This window comes from Barbus barbus (genome assembly GCF_936440315.1).
Source record: "Barbus barbus genome assembly, chromosome: 9".
Lineage (NCBI taxonomy): Eukaryota > Metazoa > Chordata > Actinopteri > Cypriniformes > Cyprinidae > Barbus > Barbus barbus.
This window is the reverse complement of record NC_136737.1, coordinates 31745721-31764072: the sequence shown is the minus strand read 5'-3', so window position 1 is coordinate 31764072 and position 18352 is coordinate 31745721. Positions and strand designations below refer to the sequence as shown.

At 41.4% G+C, this 18352-nt stretch overlaps 1 protein-coding gene across 1 annotated transcript in view; it reads left to right on the top strand.

Annotated features, from left to right (window-relative positions):
• The first annotated feature begins 6287 nt into the window (after positions 1 to 6287).
• Positions 6288 to 18352, top strand: part of LOC306875541 (voltage-gated delayed rectifier potassium channel KCNH1-like) — a 53140-nt gene continuing 41075 nt past the window's right edge. The window contains exons 1-6 of the mRNA XM_079426190.1: positions 6288 to 6439; positions 7802 to 7925; positions 10055 to 10161; positions 10246 to 10374; positions 10681 to 10799; positions 12231 to 12623. Coding sequence (XP_079282316.1) covers positions 6367 to 6439; positions 7802 to 7925; positions 10055 to 10161; positions 10246 to 10374; positions 10681 to 10799; positions 12231 to 12623 — 945 coding nt within the window. The 5' untranslated portion in view covers positions 6288 to 6366. The remainder of the gene's footprint in view (positions 6440 to 7801; positions 7926 to 10054; positions 10162 to 10245; positions 10375 to 10680; positions 10800 to 12230; positions 12624 to 18352) is intronic.

Sequence of the window (18352 nt, the reverse complement as noted above, 5' to 3'; positions counted from 1 at the left end):
AAGACAGCGCAGATTGTACTTCCAACTTGAGGCCTTTTATTTAGTATTTGAATTGTATTTGAATTTTATATACATTAAATGTTCTTTTCTTTTTTTACTTAACCCGGGTGCAACCATCATATAATCAGATCATATGAAGTGGCACTGAACTCAAGAAAAATGCCATTGTCAGCAGGAAAGTGCTTATTCACTGAAGTTTCTGAAGGTACTACCTTTAACATTTTATAAATGAACTGTGGAAACAAAAATTATCAACAATCTCAATTAAGCTAAGTGCAGTTATGTCCCATCTTATGCAACATCACTTTTCTCAATGCCACCAGAAGGCAAAACTGCTGCAGTAATGTTACTCACTCAAGTCAGTGTGATGGCTGTGACTGAATACTGTCTGTGAGTCCTCTGAAGTCTGGCTCATAGCTAGAGACAGCCAGTTTGAGGCAGTCTGTGAGGTGTCTGTCAGTAAGGTGGCTCCTGTATTTTGATTTGATTATTTTCATCTGTGAAAATGCCATTTCACAGAGGTAAGTTGATCCAAAGAAGGCACTCACTTTTAGTGCACATGCAGTGAGGAGCGGAAACTTCTCTCTGTTGACAAGTCCCCAAAGGTCACTGTCCCTTGATCTGGCTTTCAGCTCAATGTCATTTTGCAAATCAACCATCTCCATGTCAACTCCACTTGACAAAGAAAATACTTGCTGGAATTTGGCTGCAACCTGCTCTATATCAATGAGCATGAATGGGTTTGAGACAAATGCAACAATACATTCCATTTTGTTTAACTCACCAAAACGCATATTGAACTCTGTTGCAACTTTGTCCAGGTGAGCACAGTATTTCTCAGGGTGAAAAACGTCCTTGTCTTTAATGCTCTGTGACATTTTTTCCACGTTGGGAAAGTGTGTTAGTCTCCCGTTTTTAAGATGTGTGATCCAAACACAGAGTTTAGACTTAAAAACATTCACTGTGCTGATCATGTGTGGCAGATGTCGGTCTTTTCCCTGGAGCTCGTTGTTGAGTGTATTCAGCTTTGCGGTCAAGTCAGTCAGAAACCCCAGGTCACACAGCCACGCATCATCTGACAGTTCCTTGTGCTCCTCGTTTCTTGCAGATAGAAATGTCTTTATCTCAGGCAGTAAGTCAACAAACCGCTGGAGCCCTTTCCCGTGGCTCAACCACCGCACATCAGCATGAAGTAGTAGGTCTCCGTACGTGGCATCGAGCTCATCCAGTAACGCCTTGAATAAGCGATGCTGAAGTGCTTTTGCTCGTATCGAGTTCATCAGTTTGACCAACAATGACATTACGTGTGAAAAGTCTACGACTTTCCCTGCTAAGGCCTGCTGATGAATGACACAATGATAATTCTTGAACTCGGGAAAATCAGGGTCATTAAGGCACAGTGCTATAAAACCAATGCGCACGCCACGCCGGTGCTCCGTCGGTGGTAATTGCTACCAGTTTATGAATGGGGATATCATTTTCTCTTACATATTTTTTAAACTCATTGTAAATATCCTCTCCTCGCGTTCTCTCCTTTAAGTGCAAAAGAGTGAGGAAGTCCTCTTTTGTTGTAGAATCCTGGAAAGCCATTCTAACAAAAACAACAAGCTGAGCTGTGTCCACTGCATCCAGAGATTCGTCGAACTGCAGTGAAAAATATTCACAGAGTGACAAGTCCTTTAACACCTGTCGATCCACATCCTCTGACAGTGACTCGACCCTCCTTGCCACTGATGCAGGGCCGAGAGGTACAGCACGGAGTGAGGCTTTTATGTCGTCTTTGTTTTTGAAATCCTTGAAAATAGTCTCTGCAGTAATGGGCATGGCTTCCTTGAATAATTCGCCATCGGTAAAAGGCTTTTTGTTTTTAGCCAGAAAGTGACTTACACGAAACGATGCTTCAGTAGCAGCCTTATTTTGATCAGCAGATTTTGTAAAAAGTGATTGCTGGCCTTCAACTCAGATCTCAGCTCGTCAACTTTCCGTGCACGAATCGCGCTCTTTTGCGGGTAGCGGTCTTTAAATTTCGGGTGGTTGGTATTGTGGTGCCGCTCCAGATTCCCTCTTTTACATAATGCTTGTTTTTGGTGGCACAACATACATACACACTTATCTTTTACCAAGGTAAACAGAAATTCCTGTTCCCATTCTGGATGAAAATTGTATGTTTTTGCCTTCTTTGTGGAGCCTCCGCCATTCTAGTTTGACTGTTACCTCGCGGCCACGGGCTATCACCATGGAGATCCATATTGACGTTTGCGACAGTTAATTTACGGGTGCTCTTCTTTTATCTGATTGGTCACTTCATTGAAAATAAATAAAGCAGTTGGATTAAGAAATACAGATGCTTGCAAAACTGAAAAAGTTTTTATTTTCGGGAGGTACCGGGACAGTCATAAAGATCTACCAGTCGATCGCGATCGACGGGTTGGCGACCACTGGTTTAGCGTATATCCTAGCGATAGCTACTCTACGGAGCCCACTCAGCTATTATTCTTTCCATGCTAGTTTTCTTGTGTTTGATACCTGCCCGTGTTTCCTGGATTAAGCCTTTGCCTTGCCATTCGGACTTTGTTTGCACCTTGTTTGGATTATTGCTGTGTACCTGGATTATATCTCTTTGCCTTGCCCCTGTTGGATATTGTTCGCCGATCTAAGACCCACGCTTGCCCTAGGACTACTCTTTGTCTTGCTATATATATTCCTGTTTGCCAATGTTTGACCCATGCTTGTTTCCGACCACTCCTTTTAATAAAGCCTTGCAAATGGATCCCCATGACTCACGTGTCGTTACACAGCATATATTTTGAAAATATTTACATGCATATTTATATTCATATAAATTATATCATATATAAACATATTTAATATGTAAACGTAACACATTTTTCTTAAATATTTACATGCATGTGTGTGGATTTATATCCATCCATCCATCCATCCATTATCTCCCGCTTATCCGGAATCGGGTCGCTGGGGCAGCAGCCTAAGCAGGGAAACCCAGACTTCCCTCTCTCCGGCCACTTCGTCCAGCTCTTCCAGGGGGATCCCAAGGCGTTCCCAGGCCAGCCGAGAGACATAGTCTCTCCAACGTGTCCTGGGTCTTCCCCGAGGTCTCTTCCCGGTGGGACATGCCCGGAACACCTCCCCAGGGAGGCGTCCAGGAGGCATCCTAGCCAGATGCCCGAGCCACCTCATCTGGCTCCTCTCGATGCGGAGGAGCAGCGGCTCTACTCTAAGCTTCTCCCGGATGACTGAACTTCTCACCCTATCTCTAAGGGAGAGTCCAGCCACCCTACGGAGGAAACTCATTTCGGCCGCTTGTATCCGCGATCTCATTTCGGTCACTACCCACAGCTCGTGACCATAGGTGAGCGTGGGAACGTAGATCGACCAGTAAATCGAGAGCCTAGCCTTTCGGCTCAGCTCTTTCTTCACCACGACAGAACGATGCAGTGCCCGCATCACTGCTGACGCCGCACCAATCCGTCTGTCGATCTCCCGCTCCATCCTTCCCTCACTCGTGAAAAAGACCCCGAGATACTTAAACTCCTCCACTTGGGGAAGGATCTCATCCCTGACCCAGAGTGAGCACTCCACCCTTTTCCGGCTGAGGACCATGGTCTCGGATTTGGAGGTGTTGACCCCCATCCCAGACGCTTTACATTCGGCTGCGAACTGCTCCAGTGAGAGCTGAAGGTCCCGGCCTGATGAAGCCAACAGAACCACATCATCTGCAAATAGCAGGGTTGGAACACAATAGTTGGAACACAACGATCCCCTTTCTTAAAGAGGGGGACCACCACCCCGGTCTGCCAATCCAGAGGCACTGCACCCGATGTCAACGCGATGTTGCAAATGCGTGTCAACCAAGAAAGCCCCTCAACCTCCAAGGCCTTAAGGAACTCCGGGCGGATCTCATCCACCCCCAGGGCCTTGCCACAGAGGACTTTTTAACCACCTCTGCAACTTTAGCCTCGGTGATGGGAGAATCCACCCTTAAGTCCCCAGACTCTGCTTCCTCAGTGAGAGGTGTATTGGTGGGATTGAGGAGGTCTTCGAAGTATTCCCTCCACCGACCCACAACGTCCTGAGTTGAAGTCAGCAGTGCCCCGTCCCCACCATATACAGTGTTCATGCCGCACTGCTTCTCCCCCCGGAGACGCCGGATGGTGGACCAGAATTTCCTCGGAGCCGTCCGGAAGTCATTCTCCATGGCCTCTCCGAACTCCTCCCACACCCGAGTTTTTGCCTCAGCGACCGCCAAAGCCGCCTTCCGCTTGGCCTGCCAGTACCTGTCAGCTGCCTCCGGACTCCCACAGGCCAAAAAGGCCCGATAGGACTCCTTCTTCAACTTGATGGCATCCCTTACCGCCGGTGTCCACCAGCGGGTTCGGGGATTACCACCACGACAGGCACCAACCACCTTACGGCCACAGCTCCGGTCAGCCGCCTCGACAATGGAGGCGCGGAATACGGCCCACTCAGACTCAATATCCCCCACCTCCCCTGAGATGTGGTTGAAGTTCTGCCGGAGGTGTGAGTTGAAACTCCTTCTGATTGGGGACTCCGCCAGACGTTCCCAGTCTGACCGGTTTCCTCCCCCACCAGCGGAGCCAACTCATCACCAGGTGGTGATCAGTTGACAGCTCCGCCCCTCTCTTCACCCGAGTGTCCAATACATGCGGTCGCAAGTCCGATGAAACAACTACAAAGTCAATCATAGATCTGCGGCCTAGGGTGTCCTGGTGCCAAGTACACATATGGACACTCTTATGCTTGAACATGGTGTTCGTTATGGACAAACCATGATGAGCACAGAAGTCCAATAACAGAACACCACTCGGGTTCAGATCAGGGGGGCCATTCCTCCCAATCACGCCCCTTCAAGTACCACTGTCATTGCCCATATGAGCATTGAAGTCCCCCAGCAGAACAAGAGAGTCCCCAGAAGGAATGCTCTCCAGCACACCCTCCAAGGACTCTAAAAAGGGTATGTACTCTGAACTGGTGTTCGGCGCATAGGCACAAACCACAGTTAGGGCCCGTCCCCCCACCCGAAGGCGAAGGGAGGCTACCCTCTTGTCCACTGGGGTAAACCCCAATGTACAGGCACCAAGCTGGGGAGCAATACGTATGCCCAATCCTGCTTGAAGCCTCTCACCATGGGCAACTCCAGAGTGGAAGTGAATCCAACCCCTCTCAAGGAGACTGGTTCCAGAGCCCAAACCATGCGTCGAGGTGAGTCCAACTATATCAACTCTCGCACCAGCTCAGGCTCCTTCCCCACCAGAGAGGTAACATTCCACGTCCCTAGAGCTAGCTTCTGCAGCCGAGGATCGGTATTTATATATACATAATAAATATACACAGTACACACACACATATTATGTAAACAAAAACTTTTACTTTGGATGCGATTAATTGCGATTAATCGATTGACAGCACTAATAAAATCATAACAAGGTATAGTTTAATAGCTATGATACTGATTTGAAATCAAATATTTGCATGTCTCTGACAGGAAATGCTGACATCTAACAATGCCTTGGAAAAAAAACAGTTAATCTTGAAATATAAAGCATATAAATGAACCCAAATAGGAAATGAAACAGTTATCGAATAAACATGTGTCCTATTCGGTGTCCTAAACCCCTGAAACACTGGTGTCTCATATTTTAGAGAAGTCAATGTAATTTATGAAAGAAATTAATTAAATCTGTATATGTGTGTGTGTGAAATTATTCAGATGTAACTCCTTTTGTAATCCTTAACATTTTCATAAGTAACTGTAATTAATTACATTTTTTTCTCAGTAACTGTAACTGATTACAATTACATTTATTTTTGTAATTAAATTCCGTAATTCTGTTAAATGTAACTAGTTACTCCCCAACACTGATTACCGCCCACCAAACTTTTCGAATGAGCCTGAACAAACACTAGTAACTCAACCATTGTGTGATTAACATGTGAGATGCCCAGACACTTTTAGATTAGCAAGCTGAAGAAAGTAATTTCAACATACACAATAGGCAATTGGATTTGAGTGTTTTGACCTAATTTGTAAACAAAAAAAAAAAGTAAGACCTCTGCTTGGTTTTTCTTGGTATTCTGTAGTTTTCTCTCTCACCAACAGATGTCTCTGTTGATCACTGATTGTGAGATGCAGCACATGTTTGCTCTCTTTACTCAGATGCTGTCCATAGGAGACTCTGGTTGGCTCTTCAACAGTAGGTGGGGCTCGAGCAGTCTGTGCTTATATCCTGAATTGGGCTCTTTACTCTGGCCATAATCATGTAGGCTGCGTTCAGGCAGGAGCCAGCCTCATCCTCACACTGATCTCAGACCGTATGAGGAGTAGGGATGGCTGGGGGACGCAAAGGACTGGTGGCCCCTCAGAACACTTTTCTGGAGAATATAGTCCGCCGCTCTAATGGTGAGAAAAGCCTTTCACAATTTTTTACTTGTGAAATAATTTATTCTGCAACATTACAATCAACTCACTCCATGTGCTTTAGCTGTGCCTTTGGGGTTTATCATAACCTCACATATAACCCTTCAGTTCTCTGGGTTTCACAAATCTGTTGTATTCCAATGATTTCTTTCATATGTTTTATATGGAATTTCATGCATTAAATTATCTATTTATTGAGACTGTTGTGCTTCTGTCTGTGTAAATGCATATTCTGTATGTATAATGTATATTGTATGCAATTTTAAGTTTTAGGGTTGATTAATTTGGGAATAAAGAAAAAAGTCTCAATCCTTTTGATAAGTTTTTTAAAAGATGCTTGTTTTTTGCTGTAACTCACTTTTTCCTTTCAACTTTTCAGTTTGGACATTTTCTCATAGACAGACAGGTATATAGCTCATGTTTTAATGTGATTCAGTCCCATCCATCACTATGTGGTTCTGTTTGTGTCATTGTTTGCTTTGACATCTGTAGTTTGTAGATCTAGATCAGCAGAAGTGATTTCTATCATCGCTTAATTGCTTCTCTGCAATTAATTGCTTCTCTGCAAACCGATAAGCTATATTCTATAATTGTGCCTGCTGGTGAATAGGATACAAAAAATCACTCTTTTACCCTGGGTTAAAGTAATTGAGTTTATTCTTTTACACTGTTCATACATTACTGTGATTAGTTATCGGTCCCTGGTAGAATTTACACTGTAAACGTAAACATTATACTTTATCACTTTCCGCTATCTGTCGTCACAGCTCAGAATAATAATAAAACAGCTTAAGACAAGAGGGCTAAGCTAACAAAAGGTAATAGCCAAATTAAAATAGTTTACATCTCTTTTAACCTGAGATTAATAAAGACAATCACCAACACAATGGCTTACTATGTGTTAAAGTAACGAGCCCAAAAAATATTGCAAATAGTTTACAGTTGTTTCCACAATTCAACCATGGAATTATTTATTTCTTTCAAGAGTAAAGGTGTGGTCACATTTACTCCTGTTCAGTGAATGTTTGTGGGCGAAATCCAGTCATTTCAATAGGAATCAACATGGTCGCGTGTTGCATGAGGTTGAAAGTTTTCCCCAAAGATGTTAAATTGATTACGTGAATTTGCTGTGTTGACCAACAGAAAGCTAGGCCTATATTTAATTTCGTAGTGACTTCTGTATGAGCCGTGATCGAGCCACTGCTACTCTAGTAATGGACGATGAATCTTTTTTTGCCCTTAGAAATGTCACTGAAATTTCACTATTGTGAATGCACCTTAAGGCTAATGTGGGAGTTTTTTTTGCATCAGAATGAAAAATGATGTTTCATTACTTCCTGGCAGACACCAATTTTGTTTTGGGGAATGCCCAGATACTGGATTGGCCTATTGTCTACAGCAATGATGGGTTCTGCAAGCTGTCTGGATACCATCGTGCTGAAGTCATGCAGAAGAGCAGCACATGCAGGTTCTTTCCTTTTTTTCTCCTTTATATATACAGAGCCCTCCATAAGTATTGGAACAGTAAAGACGAAATTGCTCTGTTGGCTGTGGAGTCAAGACATTTGCAAATATGATTAAAAGATGAATATGAGGCAAAACTACAGAATGTCACATTTTATTATTAGCCGTTTCAACACATACATGTTTTACCAAATAAAAAGAACAGCACTTTTAGAGTTCATCCCACTCATTGATGTGAGCATAAGTATTGGGACAGTTGAACATAAGGCAGATATAAAAGATTAAAAGCTATTATTTAGTTGCAGATCCCAGGAGCACAATCACAGCAGTGAGTCTGTGACCCATAGACATCACCAGACTCTTGCTCTCATCCTTTGAAATGCTTTTCCCAGCCTTTAATGCAGCCAATTCCAATTGTTGCTTGTTTTGGAGAGTTTCTGCCTTTACTCTCCTCTTCAGCTGGTGAAATTCATGTTCAATCAGATTTAAATCTGGAGATTGACTTGGGCAATCTAAGCTTTTCCATTTCTTTGCTCTTATAAATTCCTTGACTGAACTGGCAAGGTGTTTTGGGTCATTGTCCTGATGCAATATGAAGCACTTCCCAATGAATCTGGTGGCATTTTCTTGAAAATTGAAAATATTTGCTGCTATTTAAATACTCTGTACAACGTTTTTGCATATTCTTTTGCACATTCCTCTTATATTACTACTTAAGTCAACAACATACTGACCTGCACATTTATATTTATATTTTTTATCTTTTATTTTATTTATTATTTTATTTTTTCTACTTTCTTTTTCTTAATATTTGTATACTATATAATTGCACTGTCCTTGGAGCGGACCTGACTCACTGCAGGTTATACTCTGTATAATTGTGTATGTGACGAATACAAATCTTGAATATTGGTAGCCATGATGGTTTTGTACTCTTCCAAATTCATTCTACTACTATCATCATACAACAAGTCATCAGTAAAGATGAGAGGGCCTGTTCCAGAGGCAGCCATGCATGCCCATGCCATGACACCACCTCCACCATGCTTTACAGATGAGGCTGTATGCTTGGGATCATTGCAGTTCCCTTTTTTCTCCACATTTTTGCTTTCCCATCACTTAGATAAAGGCTCATCTTTGTCTCATCGGTCCATAAACACAGTTCCAAAACTCTTCTGGCTCACCTTTGTGCTTTATAAAAAACTCTAATCTTGCCTTTCTATTTTTGGTGCTGGTCAGAGGTTTGCATCTTGCTGTGTAGCATCTGTAATTCTGTGTCAAAGTGTCCTGAGGACAGTAGATTGTCAGAGCATCACCCCAGCTTTCTGGAAGTTGTTGGTTATTTTACAGACACGTCTTTTAGGGTTAATTTTCACAGCTTTTATGATTATTCTGTCATCAACTACTGTTGTTTTCTCAGGCGATCAGGTCGTTGTTGGTTGCTGGTGTCGCTGGTGGTTTCCAAACTCTTGATTTCTCCATGCCCTTTGTTTTTGCTAGAGCGCTAATTGACTTCCTCTTTTCTTTTAGCATCCAAATTGCTTGCTTTTCTCTCAAAGTCAGCTCCCTCATCTTCATCCTGGTTTGTGTGTGTCATCATCGAATGCAAGATTCAGAATGCAGAAGTAATGGATATAACTGATACAACACATTCCCTGCTTTTAATATCTGAAGAATTAATGCAACAGCACACAGCTGATCACTTAGAAAGACCTGTGAGGCAACTGCTCCAATACTTATGCTCACATCAGATAGAGGGATCAAACTCTAAAAGTGCTGAACTTCTTAGCTGGTAAAACATGTATGTGTTGAATCACCCAATAATAAAATGTGACATTCTGTAGTTTTGTCTCATATTCATCTTTTAATCATATTTGTAAATTCTTGACTCCACAGCCAACAGAGCAATTTTGTCTTTGGTGTTCCAATACTTTTGGAGGGCACTGTATGTTATATTAGTCTCAATGAACAAATCAGGACCCCTAAACCACGTGAAGCAGACTCATTGCAACCTCAAGCTGTTAAATCATGGATTTGCTGAAGTCTCCAATATGACAAGGCAACATGGCTCACAGCATGAGTTTATTGTTATAGAGATTCTTGGTTATGTATGCCTCTCTGTCCTTATCTCAGCTTCATGTACGGGGAACTCACTGACAAAGAAACCTGGGAGAAAGTCCGCCAGACCTTTGAGAACTACGAGATGAACTCCTTTGAGATACTCATGTACAAGAAGAACAGTAAGTTTACAATTTACAATAATTCAAAAGAGTTCATGCTTATCATATCTATAACTTAATTAAAAAATATTGCTGATATTGCAGGGATGCCAGTGTGGTTCTTCGTCAAAATTGCTCCCATCCGAAACGAACAGGACAAAGTTGTCCTTTTCCTCTGTACCTTCAGTGATATCACTGCATTCAAGCAGCCTATTGAAGATGACTCATCTAAAGGTTTGATGTGACACACTTCCCATCACCCCAGATGTTTCATTACATGTAAATTGCATCAGGAAAGTGAAAGTTTCAAAAGATAAACGTTTGTACCTAAAGGTTCTGGTACCTTAAAGGTACATATTAGTATAAAGTGTATTAGTACCTGAACGTTACAAAAGATACCACCCCAGTGACAAACTTTTGTACCTTTTTTTCTGAGAGTGCATAGACTAATTTGTTCATTGTAGACAGAAACCATTTTATAATATTGATTTAATAAACACTGACCTTATATTTCACCTTTATTTTTCTCTTTTAATTAAGGCTGGGGTAAGTTTGCTCGTCTGACACGGGCGTTGACAAGCAGCCGTGGTGTTTTACAGCAGCTGGCTCCGACTGTCCACAAAGGCGAGAACGTCCACAAGCACTTCCGTCTGGCCGAGGTAAATAAATGTGTTTGTGTGTGTGGCTACATGTGTGTCTGTGTGTTCAAGCACTTTCATCAAAGGACCGCTCTATCCATTTATACCTGAGCACTCTCGGCCAAGAGTGTCTGCTGTAATCCCAGAAGCCCCTCTGCAGTCCTGAGATAAATCTCCAACATGTGCGGCTGCTGTTCACGTAACACACGCCACATGAACGTCTCCCTTTAGTTTCTACATCTACAATCTACAGCACATTCTGATTCTGAGAAAACAGTGGATAACATTATAATGGTTTTATGAGACGATACAACCTTCTGTTTTAGAAGCGGGTCAAGTGCTCAGTTATGTGGCAATAAATAAAAAGATTCTTGTTCCAAAAGCGCAACTGATAGATCACAGCACATAGGTTTTATTACTAAGGAATCTAGGAGTCTTTCAGTTGCTTTTGCACGTTTTTTGACTTGCAACGACTGATTATGAAGCAGAGGTGTGCTTTAGTTAAATTTTTAGTAGACTACAGTATTTTTTACGTTTGGCTAGCATACTGCTATTATTACCTACTGCATGCTCTGAGGCAAATGATACTGGCTCATCACACCAGAATCTGGGGCGAATTCACTAAACCATTGTACGAATTCTGCGTGAAATCATAAGTTAGGTGTGGCAATTGCAACTATTTTCTCACGCACACTCACACATACAGTTTCTTCAGCTTCTTCAGTTTCATGTTTTTATTAGATTTTAAGAAAGTCTTCGTTCGAGACTGAAGATTGAACACAAGAATTACACAAACAATGTTCGAAACGTAGCAAAAATGACTAAGTCATAGTAAAAAGCTGTAAAATGTCCTTTGTATCTGTTAGTTTTAATAAAAAATCAACCCTTGGGACATATAAATGCTCACAGTTGTAGAAACACCAAGCAACCTGTGAAATGATTGTGTCAATAAACACCATGATAGAAAAACAGGCAAAGCTATTGCTGAGACAGTAATTGAGGAGATGCAGCAATTCTTACTTCTGGCTTTTCATTGCATTTTGTTCACTGTGGTTCTGTTTCTTGTTGGAGAAGTATGCACACTTGTACTTGTCTGACTGGTTGGATTTCAGAAGATTTTTAAATGTATTCTAGTGTCTGAGACTATTAGGTGCACTGTGACTTGGATACGATCTAGGGCTTTTTGTGGCAGAATTGAAAGGCTGTCTTCTTGTTTGTACTTGGCATAAGTTCTTTTGGATAGAAAGCAAGCGTGTGAATATCTCCATTCCCATGCTGTCATTGTCACAAAAGTGTGGAAACTGTCACATCCTGACAGTCTCTCTGTTTAGAAGTTTGTGTTCAAATACATCAGGATGCAGTTTGTTGAAAGAGAAAATGTTCTCCTGCTGTCTCCCATAATGTTCATAACTTCTGTTCAGACAGTTATGTCTTCTTCTTATTACCCATCAGGTATTGCAGCTAGGCTCTGACATTCTCCCGCAGTACAAACAAGAGGCTCCAAAAACACCTCCTCATATCATCCTGCACTACTGCACCTTCAAAACTACCTGGGACTGGGTGATTCTCATCCTCACCTTCTACACAGCCATTATGGTCCCCTACAACGTGTCCTTCAAGACCAAGCAAAACAACGTCACCTGGCTGGTGGTAGACAGCATTGTGGATGTGATTTTCCTGGTGGACATTGTGCTCAACTTCCACACCACCTTTGTTGGACCTGCTGGGGAAGTGATTTCAGACCCAAAGCTCATCCGGATGAACTATGTGAAGACCTGGTTCGTCATTGACCTCCTCTCCTGTCTTCCTTACGACGTCATTAATGCCTTTGAGAACGTTGACGAGGTGAGTTGAATTCTCTACACTACCAAAAGCTTGTCAATGGGTCAACACCCTTAAATCTACCCCTAAAAGATACAGTTTGCACTTCTTGTTAATGTTTAAGTTCATTAGACAAAGCATGGTATCAGTAATCAAATGTATAGCATTCAGAAAACAAGTGAGTTTTGAGTAGGGATTTAAATTCTGAGATATTGTTAATACAGCAAAGTGAGCGAGAGAGAGAATTCCAGAGTTTGGGTGCAATAATACTGAATGATCTGCCCCCCATTGAAGAAAGGCGGTGCCGAGGGACAACGAGAAGGCCAGAGTCAGAGGAACGTAGTGAACGAGTCAGGGTGTAGGGGACAAGCAAATTACACAGATAAGGGGGAGCTAAGCCATGCAAGGATTTAAAAGCGAGCAGGAGAATTTTGAATTTAATACGGTAGGCAACTGGGAGCCAGTGGAGATCATACAAAATCGGGGTGATGTGAGCAGAACGTTTGGTATGAGTGAGTATTCTAGCAGCAGAGTTTTGAATGTATTGTAATCTAGAGATGGAGCTGGCAGGTAAACCAATGAAGAGGGCATTACAGTAATCAAGGCGTGATGAAACAAATGCATGGATAATCGTTTCAGCATCTATGGTACTGAGGAAAGGACGGAGTTGGGCAATGCGGCGTAAATGAAAGAATGCAGATTTAGTGATGAAGTTAATATGAGACTGAAAGGACAGTGTGGAGTCAAAGATTACACCTAAATTTTTAACAATACTGGAAGATTTGATGGGAGAGCCTGCAATCTCACAGGTGAAATTGGTAGAAACGCTGCTGGTAACTGTAGGAGTTCCAATAAAAATGATCTCAGTTTTGTTTGTGTTAAGTTGCAGAAAATTTAAATTAAGCCAATCTTTTATGTCTTTCACACAAGCAGAGATTTTATCAATTTGGGTAGGTAGAGCAGAGTCAAAGAGTAAATTTGAATGTCATTAGCGTAAAAATGATAATTAAGACCATGACGTTGTAAAATCTGACCAAGTGGTATTATGTAAATTGTGAATAATAATTGGCCAAGAACGGACCCCTGGGGAACACCTCACTTCAGGGGGACAGCAGGCGATCGAAAATCCTTAACGAAAATTTAGAATTGTCTGTCAGAGAGATCATATTCATCAGCACTTTTTGAGTAATAGTTACTCTTGGGTAGAACACAACCAACCAACATTTAAACACTCCTTAGTGTTTGACAGTCTCTATCACTCACTTTAGGGTTTTGCCCACTATTCTTCTTCTCTAATGAAGTCTTGCCATGCTTTGTGCACGCAGTCATAAACATAAAAGCTGTTCTTAAAACAAACCTGGACTGCTAAAGGTGCTCCTGCTTATGGGCTCCCATGATTTGTCCTTTTTGGAAGTATGACAAGTTGCCCATTTAACCCACAGTTTATACTAAACACTGTTGAATACAACTTATACTACACTGATATACAATGGATACTAGACCTAAATCCAGAGAATCACTCACATAATTGTTATATATCGTAATATCATAACTGGCACTATTGTAAAGCACTAAGGTATTAAAGACATATAAGTCTGACTATCTGTAAAACTGCTTTGAAACTGTGTGTATTGTGAAAAGCACTATACAAACAATTTTTTTTACTCAACATATTAGTAATTTAGAGTAATAATATACCCTTAATGTACTAATATGAATATTTTAGGGGTAAATATGGTACAAAAATGTCACTGAAGGTACTGCCACAGTGACAGGATAGTACTAGTAATCTAAAGATTTTCTTTTGAGACTGTAAAGTTGCAAGGCTGCTGTGCTATTTTAAAAAAAAACTACTAAAAAAAAAAAACTATAGGAATATTGAAGTGGTGTCTGCAAGCCGTGTCAGTCTCAATCTTTCTGCTGAAATTGCATTATTGCCTCACAGTCAGTCTTGATGGTTTTGCCGTACTGAAGCGGTGTTTTCAGGATTGATTTCATCCTAGCATGTCAGGTATTTCCCTCGGGACATCTGTGAATGAAGCTGGTGATATTGCTACATCATGCATAGATTCTTTAAATCGCTGCAGTTTACCACAGAAAGAAACCACCACAGGAGACATAGGCTTTACACCCTCCTAACATCCATCTGTCATTGGTTCGTAACTTCATGCCCCTCAGAAGTCATCATCGTTAATGGCTATGGTGTCCCAGCAGTCATCATTACCAGTGCTGTGCTGCATCCAGATCATTCAAGCATAGCTTCACTTCCAGTTTCTGCTGCACTGCGAGCTGCGTGAAAACTTTCTTGTCATTTATTAGTGGGTTTGTAATCAGAGAAACCTGTACGTTCACAGTTAATAGGTTCATATGTGCTGTTTCTTTAACTATAGAAGAAGCTGAGAAGACATATGTGATTGCTAATGTGTACGCCCATTTACATCAGAACATTGTGTCTGTGGGCCAAAATCAGCAGCCACGAGGCTCATTATCCCCACTCAGAAGAAATGTCACGTAGAAGTCATGCTCATTAGTGGCTCGTGTATTGGGATTCAGTACAGAAGCCCACAGCAACAGCATGTGTGTTTCAAATGAAGACTGGAAATACGCCAAATGTATGGAGCCACGCAGTAATTAATGTTGGAATTGAACATTGACATTTTCTGAATGCTGGAATAGAAAAGAGATTCTCATAATCCCGGGATCCTTAGAGTGAAAGGATTCTTTCAGGAGTGGCTGTGGGTGGATTGTGTTCGCTCTGTACAAACAGCACTTCAATGACATTGAGATGTTGGAACAGGACACTCTTGCACTGACAGCTGTATATTGTAAAATGTCTAAGTGCCACTGACATTTTAACAGCTACAGGTTGTGTCATGTTTTTAAATAGTAGAATAGTCTAGTAGTCTATAAATAAATCCAGCTTTGTAGAAGTCACAGCGAGTGACAGTTTGGATTTTAGGTTTTAAATATTAAACTTGCAGCTTTAATGCAAGTCTTATTTTACTCATTTATTTTTATATTGGGACTGTAAAAAAATAGAAAAAATGCATTTTTGTTAATGTGTGTTAATGTTAAATTGCTCTCCACAACAGTGCTTACAAAGTTTGAAGAACTGGTAATTCCTGTGTAATGTTTATGTAAAATAGTGCACTTTATTTTACAGTCCTATTTCCATATATTTACTATGTTCGTACTGGTGTATGTACCTATTAGTTAATGTACAGAATAAGTAATGCGGTACTCAAGTTGGGGGTATAAACATGGACCAAGGTACTTATTGAGTAACTGATGGTAGATGTACATAGTAAGTATATTGAAATAGGACTGTAAAAAGTGCACCATTTTACATAAACATTCATCAAACATTGTAAGCACTGTTGTGGAGAACAATTTAACATTAACACACACTTGTTTGTAAGTGCTACATATTTACCACGTGTATACCAAGTACAGTATATGTTTTGTTTGTTACCACATAATAGCACATTTTTCCATAGGTGCTATTTACCATGTACATATCATTATGTACAGTAATGTGTCTTATTAGTTACCATATACGGGTGCTGTAAGGACGTGCCTGTTTGTACCCACTTGTCCGTAAGTACTACATATTTACCATGTATATACATTAGTAAGTACAGTAAAGTATTTAAATAGTAGCCATGTAAGGGCTCTAACTGTAAGTGACCATTGTTAGCCACACTTGTCTGTATGTACAAACTAATTACCATGCATGTACAACTGTTAAGTAAAGCCGTGTTTCTTATTTGTTACCATGTACATACACGTCAGGTAAAGTACCTTGTGTTACCACTAACTTTCCTGTAGGTACAAGATATTTACCATGTATGTACCAGGGAAGTACACGTACTGTAAAATAAAGTGCTACCATTATTTGTTCTACCGCTACCTTTGTAACTACATGTAAACAAGCAGTCATTAGACTATTAGTAGACTGTCATCTTAATATCTGCTAACACCTTATTTTGATGCTCCCCGAAAAGACATTCTAGCAAGTTATTAGATTTTATGAAAATATTTTTTTTCATTTCTTTAAAATAATGTGCACAGGTGTATCATACACACTAAGAGCAGGAACTGGTAGTAAGAAAGTAAATTGGGTCACTTTCAATTTCATGTTAACTTTAAGCACAGCACCACGCACAACCTGTCAGGTGCTGTCCTTGGTCTTGGATTTAGCACAGACTTGTTCATTTAATCCCTCGGTAGGAAGTGCACGCTCAGAGCTGTAGTTTCTGGGGCTTTACGTAGCTGTCAGGCCGATGTAGCAGAGCCTGCAGCGAAACAGGAGTGTCAGAGCAGGAGATTACAGCACACACACACACACAGTCCTCTTTCCCAGGCTGAAGACGCCTGTGCTGAGCACATCAACATCAGTTATCCATCCTTTCTCTGCTGATGCTGCTGGCAGAGTACAGTTAAAGCCCAGCCACTTTGAAACAGGGTTGAGGTGCTTCTGCAGGGTAGTGAAGCTTTTTGAACTGGTTGGTTTAGAGTAAAAAAAAAAATAATAATAATATATATATATATATATATATATATATATATATATATATATAATTTAGATTTAGTAGAATAAGTTGACGTACTGGCAATGTTACTTATAGACAGTAGAATCTCTGTTGGAGGAGCATGGAAATAAAGTGTTAGCAGATATATAAACATATAGTCTACTAATACTCTAATGACTGCTAGTTGACATGTAGTTACAAAGTTACTTATTGTCTAAAGAGGACCATCAAAATAAAGTGTTACCAGACTATGTATTATTAAAGGGGCCATGAACTGCCTTTGTTTTTATTTTGTACTGTTCTCTTAGGTCCACTTAATGTTATCAAGGTTTTTACATCAAAACTCATTCCTAACATTGGGATCAGAAGGAAGGCAATGCAAACACTGTTTTTTCCACAGCTTTTCACTGCACAGCATCTTGTTGTCTTCGGAGCATCTTTATTGTTTGGTTTCTGCATAGACCTGCATTCGCATCTCTCCTTATTTACACTAATTGCGTGAATCGATGGGTGGGGCTAAAGAGGCAGTGATGTAGAATCGGTGGGAGGAGCTAAACATGCAGGGATGTAGAATCGTTGGGCGGAGCTAAACAGGCAGCGATGTAGAATCGATGAGTGGGGCTAAACAGGCAGCGATGTAGAATCGGTGGGAGGATCTAAACAGGCAGCTATGTAGAATCGATGAGTGGGGCTAAACAGGCAGCTATGTAGAATCGATGAGTGGGGCTAAACAGGCAGCGATGTAGAATCGGTGGGAGGATCTAAACAGGCAGCTATGTAGAATCGGTGGGAGGATCTAAACAGGCAGCTATGTAGAATCGGTGGGAGGATCTAAACAGGCAGCTATGTAGAATCGGTGGAAGGAGCTAAACAGGTAGCGATGTATAATCGATGGGAGGAGCTAAACGGGCAGCGATGTAGAATCGGTGGGAGGAGCTAAACGGGCAGCGATGTAGAATCGTGGGAGGAGCTAAACGGGCAGCGATGTAGAATCAGTGTGCGGGGGCTAAACAGACAGCAATGTAGAATCGGCGGGAGGACCTAAACAGGCAGCGATGTAGAATCAGTGTGCAGGGGCTAAACAGACAGTAATGTAGAATCGGCGGGAGGACCTAAACAGGCAGCGATGTAGAATCAGTGTGCAGGGGCTAAACAGACAGCAATGTAGAATCGGCGGGAGGATCTAAACAGGCAGCTATGTAGAATCGGTGGAAGGAGCTA